The sequence below is a fragment of the Oncorhynchus mykiss genome, chromosome 3 (assembly GCF_057628025.1).
Source record: "Oncorhynchus mykiss isolate SJ-2025 chromosome 3, ASM5762802v1, whole genome shotgun sequence".
NCBI classification, from domain to species: Eukaryota; Metazoa; Chordata; class Actinopteri; order Salmoniformes; family Salmonidae; genus Oncorhynchus; species Oncorhynchus mykiss.
Genome location: NC_143024.1, coordinates 18,118,184 through 18,131,824, shown reverse-complemented (window position 1 = coordinate 18,131,824; position 13,641 = coordinate 18,118,184). Strand labels below are relative to the sequence as shown.

At 49.1% G+C, this 13,641-nt stretch overlaps 1 protein-coding gene across 1 annotated transcript; it reads right to left on the bottom strand.

The window, feature by feature from the left end:
* Positions 1-716: 716 nt before the first annotated feature.
* LOC110520781 (oxidative stress-induced growth inhibitor 2) lies at positions 717-11,847 on the bottom strand. Its single transcript, XM_036967219.2, has 6 exons — positions 11,128-11,847; positions 5,448-5,542; positions 5,140-5,276; positions 4,827-5,018; positions 4,557-4,651; positions 717-4,380 (listed from the first exon to the last, which is right to left on the bottom strand). Exons 2-6 carry the CDS (start codon positions 5,512-5,514, stop codon positions 3,201-3,203), a joined length of 1,671 nt encoding a protein of 556 aa, XP_036823114.2. The 5' UTR covers positions 5,515-5,542; positions 11,128-11,847; the 3' UTR covers positions 717-3,200.
* Between the last annotated feature and the right edge of the window lie 1,794 nt (positions 11,848-13,641).

The window sequence follows — 13,641 nt, the reverse complement described above, 5'->3', positions numbered from 1 at the left end:
GCCTGCCTGGAGCGAGACTGTGCTGTTTGATCATTGAGTCATGATGCCCACTCAGTCATGCATGGCCAGAGGACAGCGCCGGCTACTAAGAAAACAAGCCGCGGTTTTATGTTTTTGGGTCTGGCCTGAACCCGTCTCCCAGACTTAGTTTATTGGGAGGATGTTTGGTTTGAGTTCTTCAAACCCGGCCAGAGGTTTACAGAGCTGGCTTAATTTGGGCTATTTTTAATATTTGTCCAAAATGCATCCAGGATTGATCTAGCAGGAATGTTAAAAGCCTGAGTGTTTAAGTGGGATGTCTGGATGGCCACTGCCCTGACTTAACCTGTGTGTGTGTGTGTGTGTGTGTGTGTGTGTACAACCCCAAACCCACCAAGAAAAGATGAGAGCACCTGGTTGTAACACGTGAAGCCCTGCAGACAAATGTTCATCTTAAGACACAGGAAGGGATGCCAACACCCCATGGAATGTTTTGGCTTCTAGAATTCTCAGTTTGATAGAACTGCCATCTCCGCTCCACTAATAATGTTCAGGAATGGATCTTGAGTTAACTCTGGTCATTTTGAGTACAATGATCAAGAGGGGCCTGTCAATGACAAATTTTAACAATGTTTGTCAGTGATAGATGTGGACAAAAATGTCTGTCTATGTACTGTACACTAACTATATACCTTGATTTAGTCACTGATGGCGAGCTATGTAAACAAATAAATAGGTTTTACGTTTCAAGATTTTTATTTGTTCATAATAAAAAATACAGTATACAAAACATATTAAAAAGTCATTTGAGTTGTACAAGAGAGGAGTCCAACTCTACCAAGCACAAAGCAGCGTGTCTGTCTGTTGTGAACAGGAGAAGACCGTGGGTTATGTGTTGTAAGACAGTAGTAGACAACCCTGGTTAGACTCCAGAGGTTGGGGAACCTGCTGTTTCCTTTTCTTAAAAATCAACCGCTAGTTAACCCTTCTCATCAAGGCACCTACTGTGTAGATTGGACATGTAGGTGTAATTAGCCATAAGCTGATGGCCTATCTGGGGGCAAGGTTGAGTGACTACCACCACCTTACAATTACACCTATCCACTGATTCATCTTTTCTGGTCTGGATGTAGTGCCTAAGGGCTGGTTAGTTTGGAATACAGCATATTGACCAGGAACTGTCCATACATTTTCAGTTTGCTGATCTGGTCAACAATCTATATTTTATCCCAATTCCACAATTTGTTTCATTTTTCTTTTCTGCAAGCAGCTTCAGTCTTGAGGATGACTGCATGCGGAAATAAACTGCATATGAATACACACATTCTAAAGGCGACTGACTGGTTCAATAAATGAATGAAACTCCACCCTCAGTCCTCACAGCTTTACATACAGTAACAGGTATTTGGCACAACAAACACATGAGGCATATGATGGCTGTGTGAAAGTGACATGGTATGAGAAATGTCACAGAGAATACTATACGGACCTGGAATCAGAGCCACAGGCATAATATTTACTCCATAATGGCAACCAGAAAATGTGCATTTAACATAGTCATTATGACTTCAATAGGCGATAGTCGACTCCTGATAAATGCAATGGACAAGTAGTTTTGTATTCAGACTGATGGACGTCAAAGAATGCACCTACAGTTTGCATTTATCCAATGTACACTTATCAGGAGTCGTCGACTAGTAGTATTTTATAGACCCAATTCTGTGTTAACATTGCTGCAAATTGGTGGCAGCAAAAAAGCCTATATTTAGATGTTACTTATGAGTGCATTTCACACTACTTTTGGATTATAATTGGATTTTAAGGCTCGTATGAATGTCCTGCTTAATATAACGTTTGTGTTATCCCAAATGAACTGCATTATTCTTAAAAAACACTTCAACTTCAACCAGTAAAATGGCTATTTGACTAGCCTTTTCTACAGCCTATGTCAATGAGCGTTAGCATTCTAGCTAACAACTGCTGCATCCAAAATAGTTATTTTTCAAAGATCACAACCAGATATAGTCTTAGCGACTGTTCCAGCTAGAATCAAAACATCACGGTAAGCATATGAGACTCCAAAAAGTGATTTTGTTGTGAGTAATATCGTAAATCTACGCTATGTTGGATGCAGATGGCGATGGATTTCTTACTGCAGCCGAGAGTCACGCGCATCTGCATGACTTCAGTGTGTCTAAAAAACACTATTTGGCATTTTGTTATGGTCTAACATCAATAGAGAACTCTTATGTCCCATTGTTTGAAATCAGGCTGACATGTACAGTAAGTTAGCAATGAGTTATCTGATCCAGAATACATTCAGGTCAGGTGTGTGAGTGGAAGGGTTTGCGTAGGAAAAGCGTTAAGTGGAGCGCTCCAACCATAGTGAGTTAGTTCTACTTCGTCTGATTAGGATGGTGATGGGGTTTTTGATGAATCTGTTATTCATCTGTTACTTCAACGTTCCCTTTACATCCTGGTCTGCCAGATACTGCTTGGGGTCTGAAGCTTGGCACTGATGAGAAACTCAGAATTGAGATGATGGCAGGAACACTATAGCAGCTATGGGCCTATCTCTACAAAGTTCCATTTCCTTGAAGCTTTAAAGGGGAGTTGTAGTGGTTCACAGTCCATTGCATGGTGAAGGCCATCAGAGAAATAGTAGAACAATTGTTTAAAGTAGATGAGAAATCAGAAAATGCACTTGCATGAAAGACAAGGTGAGCAAATAACAAAACTCATACCATTACAAAATGTCAGAAATATGACTTAAAAAACATTGTCACACTGCAGATTGGATTTCTGGATAGAGGACATTAAACCCTGTGACAGCTTCCCAGCAGAAACCAGAACAGTGGAGCTGTAACGGATGGTGGGCTGAACCTGGTCATGAACTGTAACTAGCCTGCCTCCACTTCCATTGTTTTCAGTTCTCTCAGAAGTGGTAAGAAAGCTTCAGAGTTCAAATAGGCATGTCCACTGCAAACAATAAAATATTAAAAAACGTACTGTTTGGCTTTGCCCTTTTAACTCAGAACTCCATTGGTTATAGTAGCTATTTTTACTAAGATGAACCCCCTCCTCTTCCTCCTTCCTCTCCTCCCTTTCTCCACCTCCTTCCTCTCCTTTCTCCCTTCACTTAAATAAAGATGCCTCTTCCTCCTCTCTTTCTCTCGCTTCCAACTCATTCACCACCTCGTGCCTCTCTATCCACACTTCACCTAGATAAACTCCCCTCCTCCTACTCCTCCCCCTTCTGCGATCAGCTTGCCTTTCTTCTTCAGTCTCTTGAGCAGGCAGGAGGCAATGCCTAGAGCACCGCCCTTTAGGAAGCGAACAAAGTTGTCTCCCACCAGCGGGCCCATGGCGAACAGTCCTGGGTCCTTGGTGCACTCGAAGGTGTAGGGGTGCACATCCACAGGGTTCTGCTTGCAGGAGATGGGTTTGGTGGGGTCCAGTCCCAGGTACTGGCCCTGGCCCTTGAGGAAGAACAGGTTGGGATGGGTGCCGATCAACACCAGGGCCATGGAGATCTTAAAGGCCTTGAGGGAGTTGCTCCCCTGCAGGACACACTTCATGTCTGGCTGGAAGGACACCACACAGTGCTCTGGGAAGCTGGTGTAGTCAGGGAACAGAACGGGACCACCACTGGCGGCCATGTTATTTGTGGTGGGTTGGGGCTTGGAGCACATCTTGGAGCAGACTGAGGCGGCCATGCTGGGAAGGCCATTGGTGGTGGAGGTGGCAGCCATGTTTGGTGTTGCGTGGGTCTGGGAGTGCATCATGTGGTAGACCTTGTGGTATTCTGGGTAGAGGGTCTTGGGTAGCTGTTTAAAGATGAGGCCTGGGTCGTCTACGTGTTTGCGGAAGGCATGCAGCACGGAAATGTTGTTGTTACAAGCGCACAAAACCGCATCCGCCGCGCTTAACCCCGCCCCCACAATCAGCACCGGATCAGAGTTTGGCCCAAGCTTCTTCCGGCTCACAGCCAATCCCAGGGCAGAGATGCTGTGGAACACGAAGGGAAGCTCCTCCCCCTCCACACCCAGCTGAGCTGGCGAATCAGACGCGCCCGTGGCCAGAACTACATTCTCCGAAAACAGGCAGAAGGGAACGTGGGTGTCGCCCTGCACCCGCTGGTACCCCCTCACCTCCCACAGGCCCCCACCTCCCCCTTCGTCTACACCTTCACCCTCCCTCCCCTCGTACACCCCCTTTCCCCCCACCCCCAACCCTCCTTGGCCATTCTCTAGACCCTCCCCCTCAGGTCCACGGAAAAGTTTCTGCACAGAGGTCACGTAGGTGTTGTCAACAAAGTTCTGCTTCAGGCCCATTAGCTTGACGTAGTTACGGTAGTAAGACGAGATCTCCTCTGGAGTGGCCCGGTTGTTGGTCACGCCCCTGGGAGGGGGGGGGGGGGGGGGGAGCACTCATTGTCAAACAAAATATATTTTAGTAAACTCTTAACGTATTAAGGAATTTTAAGCTGTCTCATTGTTTTGAATTTATTTAACTTCATTGCAGCATCTCTCTATCCCTCTCCATCCCTCCCTCTCTGCATTTGCCATTGTCAGTACCTGCATTTGCCATTGTTAGTCAGGTCTCGGTAGTTGATCCCTGGCAGTTCCATCCAGATGCCCAGACTGATGGTCAGCATGGAGCCCTCCATCACCTAGAAGAGAGAGAAAAGAGAGGATTGGAGGTGAGGATTGGAACATATGGATGAGGAGATTTGGGGGTGAAGTCTTTCCAGGTTTCCCAGGCATAGCTCTGCCCAGCACCATGGGTGAGGTGTAGGGGTAAATGAATGGGGAAAGGAGGGTGTAAGCTGTTTAGGAATAACTCACGTGCCAGGCCCCTCCAGGCGTTGCCCTGCCCAGCACCAGGTGAGGGAGGTGCTGCTGCTTGTCTCTTCTCCACTGTAGCACAGGGGGAAACTCGTAGCCAAAATCCGCATTGGGGTGCAGCAGGGTGTCAAACAGCACCGCTACAGGGTTTCCTGACCGCCCCTCCAGACCTTCACTCAGATACTCCAGATCCTGCATAGAGAGACCAGATCATGTTTCAATGTTTGTGTTTGTCAACTGTGATCTGTGTGTGTGTGTGTGTGTGTATGTATGTGCGCTGTATATGTGTTTAAAGCAATGCTTTGATGTTCACCTGTTCAGTGATGGGCAGGTGTCTGGTCTCCTGTAACTTCCTGTACAGAACAGGGTTTGGGTGAACAGCTGAAGGGTCCAGGTAGGGCTTGTAGCCACTCAGCAGGTAGGACAGGCAGATACCTGATGGCCCGTTACCTACACAGACATACAGAGGAGAGAATCAAATGTTTGCAATGTCAGAGGTTACCTGTGAATGATGACGGCGGGCGAGGTGAGATGGCAAAGAGGTGCTAGCCTCTCGGGGCAGAGTTAGAGGTTAGGGTTAGATGTTAGCGGTCAGGGGTCAGAGGTTAGGGCTAAACATACCTATGATGACCACAGGCAGTGTGGGGGGATGCTCTCGAGGCACAGTGGTCTCTTCCAGAAGAGGCATGGCTGTAGCCAGGGCCAGAGCCGGCACACTGAGAGAGAGAGAGAGAGAGAGAGAGAGAGAGAGAGAGAGAGAGAGAGAGAAAAGGGGTCAACATGGTGACAGGATGGATGGATACGTGTAAACAAAGTGAAGATGGTTGGTGGTTGCAGACAGTCTTTCATTCTCTCACAGGTTAAGTGAGTCAGGTACAGTAGAGTGAGTGTGGGACTGCCAAATCATACAGAGAGAATGTCTGCTTGGCCAACAGTAGAGCTGTCGTACGTTAGAGTGTGTTAGTTAGTGCCTTTTAGTTGAGAGAGAGGGTTGTAGTCTGTGAAATTACTGCAGTTGTCACTTCTCAGTCTGCTTCTTAGTCTGGTGTGACAGGTTCAAACCAGACTGGATCGGCCGTCACGGTTGTTGTTTTATGTCAGCGGAGATCCCATCCCTCGGTCTGTCTCTATCGACGCTCAGCTGACTCTCCAGCACACACACAGGGAATAAAACAACTCTATTCATCCTGCTATTGTGTCCGTCTCTCTCTCCGTTTCTTTCTCTGTCTGTCTGTCTCTCTCTGCACACACACACACACATCCAATCAGGACCACAACACCCCTCCCTCCCTCCCCTGCCACCCCGCCGTGCCCCCTGCATCGTACACACAGCCCGTGGCTAGACGAACCAACGCTTCCCAAACAAAAGACAGTATGCATCAAATCTATGGAGGCTCAGGTCTGTTGTGCCACGGTGCCATTGTGTGTATGTGTATGCGTGTTTATGTTATATGGCGGTGCCATTGTGTGTCAGGCGGGGTGGAAATCCCCCCTGATCACTCCCAGCAGGCTCTAATCCTGCCAGGCCTGTTTATATATTTACAGCCCTTTTCACCGGCCGGTGCAGTGGGAATGTAGACCTGGCACACTGACAGACTAGACAAGAGGGGCGCGCCTCCCTACCCCCATCCCCATACACACCCACCCAAACATCTCCCCTCTAACCCTGCCTCATGCACACACCTCCTCCCGGTTCCCCTGCTTCTCACCACCATCCCTCCCACCTCCCCTGACATGCATCCACCATCCCTCCCACCTCCCCTCTGACATGCAGCCACCATCCCTCCCACCTCCCCTGACATGCACCCACCATCCCTCCCACCTCCCCTCTGACATGCAGCCACCATCCCTCCCACCTCCCCTGACATGCACCCACCATCCCTCCCACCTCCCCTCTGACATGCATCCACCCCCCCCCTCTGACATGCACCCACCATCCCTCCCATCTCCCCTCTGACATGCATCCACCCCCCCCTCTGACATGCATCCACCATCCCTCCCACCTCCCCTGACATGCAGCCACCATCCCTCCCACCTCCCCTGACATGCATCCACCCCCCCCTCTGACATGCATCCACCCCCACCCCCTCTGACATGCATCCACCATCCCTCCCACCTCCCCTCTGACATGCATCCACCCCCCCCTCTGACATGCATCCACCCCCACCCCCTCTGACATGCATCCACCTTCCCTCCCACCTCCCCTGACATGCATCCACCATCCCTCCCACCTCCCCTCTGACATGCACCCACCATCCCTCCCACCTCCCCTCTGACATGCATCCACCCCCCCTCTGACATGCATCCACCATCCCTCCCAACTCCCCTGACATGCATCCACCCCCCCCCCCTCTGACATGCATCCACCCCCCCCCCCCCTCTGACATGCATCCACCATCCCTCCCACCTCCCCTCTGACATGCAGCCACCATCCCTCCCACCTCCCCTGACATGCACCCACCATCCCTCCCACCTCCCCTCTGACATGCATCCACCATCCCTCCCACCTCCCCTCTGACATGCAGCCACCATCCCTCCCACCTCCCCTCTGACATGCAGCCACCATCCCTCCCACCTCCCCTCTGACATGCATCCACCATCCCTCCCACCTCCCCTCTGACATGCATCCACCCCCCCCCCCCTCTGACATGCACCCACCATCCCTCCCACCTCCCCTCTGACATGCACCCACCATCCCTCCCACCTCCCCTCTGACATGCACCCACCATCCCTCCCACCTCCCCTCTGACATGCACCCACCATCCCTCCCACCTCCCACCTCCCACCTCCCCTCTGACACGCACCCACCATCCTTCCCACCTACCCTCTGACATGCACCCACCATCCCTCCCACCTCCCCTCTGACAAGCAGCCACCATCCCTCCCACCTCCCCTCTGACATGCACCCACCATCCCTCCCACCTCCCCTCTGACATGCAGCCACCATCCCTCCCACCTCCCCTCTGACATGCAGCCACCATCCCTCCCACCTCCCCTCTGACATGCACCCACCATCCTTCCCACCTACCCTCTGACATGCACCCACCATCCCTCCCACCTCCCCTCTGACAAGCAGCCACCATCCCTCCCACCTCCCCTCTGACATGCACCCACCATCCCTCCCACCTCCCCTCTGACATGCAGCCACCATCCTTCCCACCTACCCTCTGACATGCACCCACCATCCCTCCCACCTCCCCTCTGACAAGCAGCCACCATCCCTCCCACCTCCCCTCTGACATGCACCCACCATCCCTCCCACCTCCCCTCTGACATGCAGCCACCATCCCTCCCACCTCCCCTCTGACATGCAGCCACCATCCCTCCCACCTCCCCTCTGACATGCATCCACCCCCCCCCCCTCTGACATGCATCCACCATCCCTCCCGCCTCCCCTGACATGCAGCCACGATCCCTCCCACCTCCCCTCTGACATGCACCCACCATCCCTCCCACATCCCCTGACATGCATCCACCCCCTCTGACATGCATCCACCATCCTTCCCACCTCCCCTCTGACATGCACCCACCATCCCTCCCACCTCCCCTCTGGCATGCATCCCCCCCCCCCCCTCTGACATGCATCCACCATCCTTCCCACCTCCCCTGACATGCAGCCACCATCCCTCCCACCTCCCCTCTGACATGCATCCACCCCCCCCCCTCTGACATGCATCCACCATCCCTCCCGCCTCCCCTGACATGCAGCCACCATCCCTCCCACCTCCCCTCTGACATGCACCCACCATCCCTCCCACATCCCCTGACATGCATCCACCCCCTCTGACATGCATCCACCATCCTTCCCACCTCCCCTCTGACATGCACCCACCATCCCTCCCACCTCCCCTCTGGCATGCATCCCCCCCCCCCCTCTGACATGCATCCACCATCCTTCCCACCTCCCCTGACATGCAGCCACCATCCCCCCCACCTCCCCTCTGACATGCACCCATCTCCCCTTCCACCTACCCTCTGACACGTACCCACCATCCCCCCCACCTCCCCTCTAACAAGCACGCACCTCCCTCCCGCATATCCCCCTTTCCACCTCCCACTCCCCTGCCCAGCCCTGGGTGAGAGAGCCCTGCAGGCTGTTTTTCACCCAGTGCTGGGGAGTTGGGTGTTACCCTTTTCAGTAAAAGTGGCAGGATTCCATACACTGGCCGTGCTCTGTTTGGGCGGGAGTACCAGAGAAAGTCATGGAGGGAGCAGGCAGTGGGTATTGTAGAGCCGTGCCCCCTGTTTGGCAGGCTAAATCTGGCATTTCCACACCACTGACCAATTTACATGGTCACCAACATTCAGCCAGCTTACTCACATGGAGGGGGGATATACTCAAAACTTTTACTGTAAAGCACTTTGTGACTTTATTTTGTTGTTAAAAGCACTATATAAAAAAGCACTATATATATATATATATATATATATATAAAAACGTATTAATACATTGATTTGTTATGCCGTGGCTTGAATGGGTTAGGTTCAGTACCAGGGTTGAATGGGTTAGGTTCAGTACCAGGGTTGAATGGGTTAGGTGGCAGTGCCAGGGTTGAATGGGCTAGGTGGCAGTGCCAGGGTTGAATGGGTTAGGTGGCAGTGCCAGGGTTGAATGGGCTAGGTGGCAGTGCCAGGGTTGAATGGGCTAGGTGGCAGTGCCAGGGTTGAATGGTTAGGTGGCAGTGCCAGGGTTGAATGGGTTAGGTGGCAGTGCCAGGGTTGAATGGGCTAGGTGGCAGTGCCAGGGTTGAATGGGCTAGGTGGCAGTGCCAGGGTTGAATGGGTTAGGTGGCAGTGCCAGGGTTGGGGTCAATTCCCTACCAACTTAACAAGCCAGGGGACACTTGTTACATCAGATAAACAATTTTGTTACTCTCAGGGCAAAAATCACTCAGTATCTGCGCCTGTACAAAGCCTGTACCTTTTAAGTGTAAACAGGAATAAAGAATAAAATGTTAAATAGGAAGAAAAACTTTACATATTTTCATGACTTTTATTCGCTGATAAAAATAACAAGTGCAAACTTTGTACAGGTGCCACGAACTTTGTACTGTGTCGGAATATCAATGGTGTGATGTTCAATAGTCTATCATTACCTTTGGCTGTTCTCTCTCTCAGCATCGGCACAGTTCTCCCAGTAAATGTGGTTTTTGTTAAGTTTGCTGTGTAAATTGTTCAAAGCAGTCTATTTACATAGAGTTCTATGGTTTTTTAAACTTTGAAATCAATGGTTTTTGTTTGGTATACATTTTAAAGTGAAAAATCTGAGACAAAGCATAATTCCGTTACCGTGGAGATGCCCAGCTTTAGTATTCCCTGCATGTGAAAGTGCTGATATAAAGCCAACTGCATCAGGCTGGTATTCTGAGCTGGAATGTTTAGTAATAGCTATTTGATCTGTTTTAGCTGTAATTGTGCATTATGTTCTTGTACTGTAAAGCCTTGTTTACACCATGCACTAACGTGAGTTTGGGGATCTGATCAATATGATCCAATCACTACCTGATTATGGTTTGTTTTGTTTACAGATTGTATTAAAATGTGTCTCTTATTCATCCACTGTGTCCGCATTGTAGCCAGATTAGCTGTTATTTGACAGATAATCTGGCCAGACAGATAATAATAATATTGAATTATTTAAAGACATTTACTGATTACAAAAGTCAATGCTTCTGGTACCTGACAATGAGTTTAGAGGCAGGTATATTGATGATTTAAATGGTTTGGCTTATGTGCCTGACTACCTCCGAAGGTGGTCAGGAAGATCGGATCACAATGTGGCTGTTAATCGTCTATACCGTTCTACGAATGTGGGCACAATCAGAATGAGGACAAAGTGTGCATGTTAGCACCAGGTATAAACAGGGCTTAATTCAACCCTCCATTTGGCTAACTATGCCTATACCACAATAATAATTTAGCAAATGTGTCATATTTCTGAGACAAAAATGTATATTGTTACTGTAATCAATGTTACATTATCTACAAATAGGCTTGTGGGTTGCAAATACCGCCCATCACAGGACTTCTCTAGTCTAAAAGATACTGCGATTTTGGCCCGGTACACAATCTATACAGCATCCTATATTAGGCTGCTATAGGGTATGCTACTGTCTCTCCGCATCCGTGATCTTGAGAGTGGGCACATATGCGAATTGCGACAATTTCATAATCCTTGTAGGGTACTGCCTATAATTTATGTCAGACACTCCCGGCCATCCTCTAGCTCTCCGCATCCCTCCAAGAGAAAGCAGCAACACCATCCCTCAGCTCTGAAGCGGCAGCTCTGTAGGCTACTTACCTCCGTACGATGTATCTCTATATCTCCCAATCGCTCCTCTGTACGGCCGACGGCCGCCGCTCTCACTGTATATATGCAGTCGCCGGTGGGAGGCTCTATCGAGCTCATGAGATGACACACATACCACCTCCCTCACTCACTCTCACTTTCGCTCTCTCTCTCTCTCTCTTCGCAGTGAACAGACACTGTCTGATGAGATGTGTTTTAACCATTAATGACAGCATCCAATCCCGAATATGCTACTAATGTCACCCGATACTTGTATCTATCCACCTCAAGGACAGATGTCCTTATTTCAAGAGAGAGAACCCGGTTTCTGTGTTTGACCAAAGATTATGGATATACTGACAAGATACACGTCTCTGCGCCCTAAAATTGGACTCGTTGTCCACAAAGCTCCCGCCTATCTTTCTTCTTCTTCTTCTTCTTCTTCTTCTTCTTCTTCTTCTTCTTCTTCTTCGGTATTATGACGGTCCGCAAACAAGCGTTAGATGTGCATGCCGACACCTACTGTAGGATGGTAAGGGTGGAAAAATAGCCATTGTACAATATAAAAAGGCATCATACAAAATTGTCCTACTTAAATTGTACACGTAAGAACTTAAGCATTACGAAACTTATATTCGATCAAATAAACCTGTAGCAAATTAGCTATTCATTTAGTTGACAAAATCTGACACTCTCATTGACCGCCATACAAAAACGTAATGCTTTGTAGGCGAAACAAGGAAAAATCGCCAGCTGGTGAGGGTGACAGATTTTCCGCAGAGCTGGGCATCTCTCTTCTTCCTCTCTGACTTGACTTCAGCGTCACATCGAAACTCGTTCAGTCGCGCTGCACCGGTAGGGCGGTATAGGGCGCGAGCACAGAGTCGTAGTCTCGGCAAAGAGCGCTCAGACCATTGCGCTGCTTCTTCTGGTTCAAGAACCGGACGAGGGAACTAAAACGTTTCAATTTGATGACGCTATATTGTAGTCAACGTTCATATTGGAACGCGACAGGAAATCCATATATGGGCCCAGACAACCATATTGGGGCGGCAGGTAGCATAGTGGTTAGAGTGTTGGACTAGTAACCGAAAGGTTGCAATATCGAATCCCCGAGCTGACAAAGTAAAAATCTGTCGTTCTGCCCCTGAATAAGGCAGTTAACCCACTGTTCCTAGGCCGTCATTGAAAATAATGATTTGTTCTTAACTGACTTGCCTAGTTAAATAAAGGTAAAGTAAATCAAATTAATTGGAACTCGCAGTCTACTAGCAAGGAACTGCTTAATTGGTCATAGAGCGTGACCAGCTAATTTGCACACCTACATCCAATCTTCATTAGCTACAAATCAATCTCAATAATCAACCACCCTCATAGTATTTAAACGGCATCCTTCTTCACACTTTTGCACATTGTCTTACAAACAGTCTGTACGACTAGTGCATGCTGTTTCTTGACTCAACCCAGCCTAAGGCGGGCCAGCTCAACCCTGGTCCATGACCGGCTACACTCGGGGTTAGCGACTCCTCAGGCTTCTTGCACAATGGGAGCAGCCAGCTCAACCTCGGTTCACTTCCGGGAGGTGCCAGCACAACCACGGCCTATGGCTGGAAGTTGGCCCTACCAGCACGCTCAGCACAACCACTTGTTCACAAATGGAGGCTGACCCAGCCTCCATTTGAAATTAATTAATTAGGCCCCTAATCTTTGGATTTCACATGACTGGGCAGGGGCGCAGTCATGGGTGGGCCTGGGAGGGCATAAGCCCACCCACTTGGAGCCAGGCCCACCCACTGGGGAGCCAGGCCCAGCCAATCAGAATTATTTTTTTCCCACAAAAGGGTAACTCGTCTGAGACGATCCCGCAGGTGAGGAAGCCTGTTGTGGAGGTCCTGGGCTGGCGTGGTTACACATGGTCTGCAGTTGTGAGGCTGGTTGGACATACTGCTAAATTCTCTAAAATGACATTGGATGTGGCTTATGGTAGAGAAACTAACATTCCTGCAGTTAGCATGCCAATTGCACACTGTGGCATTGTGATGTGTGACAAAACTGCATATTTTAGAGTGGCCTTTTATTGTCCCCAGCACAAGGTGTACCTATGTAATGCTGTTTAATCAGCTTCTTGATATGCCACACCTGTCAGGTGGATGCATTATCTTGGCAAAGGAGAAATGCTCACTAATGGGAATGTAAACAAATTTGTGCTCAACATTTGAGAGAAATACGCTTTTTGTGCGCATGGAAAATCAAATCAAATCAAATCAAATGTATTTATAAAGCCCTTCGTACATCAGCTGATATCTCAAAGTGCTGTACAGAAACCCAGCCTAAAACCCCAAACAGCCTCAAGGCAGGTGTACAAGCACCTGAATGAATGAGATCTTTTATTTCAGGACCAACACTTTACATGTTGCGTTTTCTATTTTTGTTGTTGTTTGTAACACATTAGCTTGAAAATCAAACGGAACAAAATCTTAAAACAAATTGTACTGAACAAAAATATAAATGCAACATGTAAAGTGT

Bases quoted from the DNA above. Each gene is read 5' to 3' on its own strand.
- LOC110520781 (XM_036967219.2), bottom strand. From the start codon at position 5,514: ATGCCTCTTCTGGAAGAGACCACTGTGCCTCGAGAGCATCCCCCCACA. The intron at 5,019-5,139 runs GTGAACATCAAA...CTCTCTATGCAG, and splicing joins ACCTGCCCATCACTGAACAG to GATCTGGAGTATCTGAGTGA. The intron at 4,381-4,556 runs GTACTGACAATG...CCCCCCTCCCAG, and splicing joins ACTAACAATGGCAAATGCAG to GGGCGTGACCAACAACCGGG.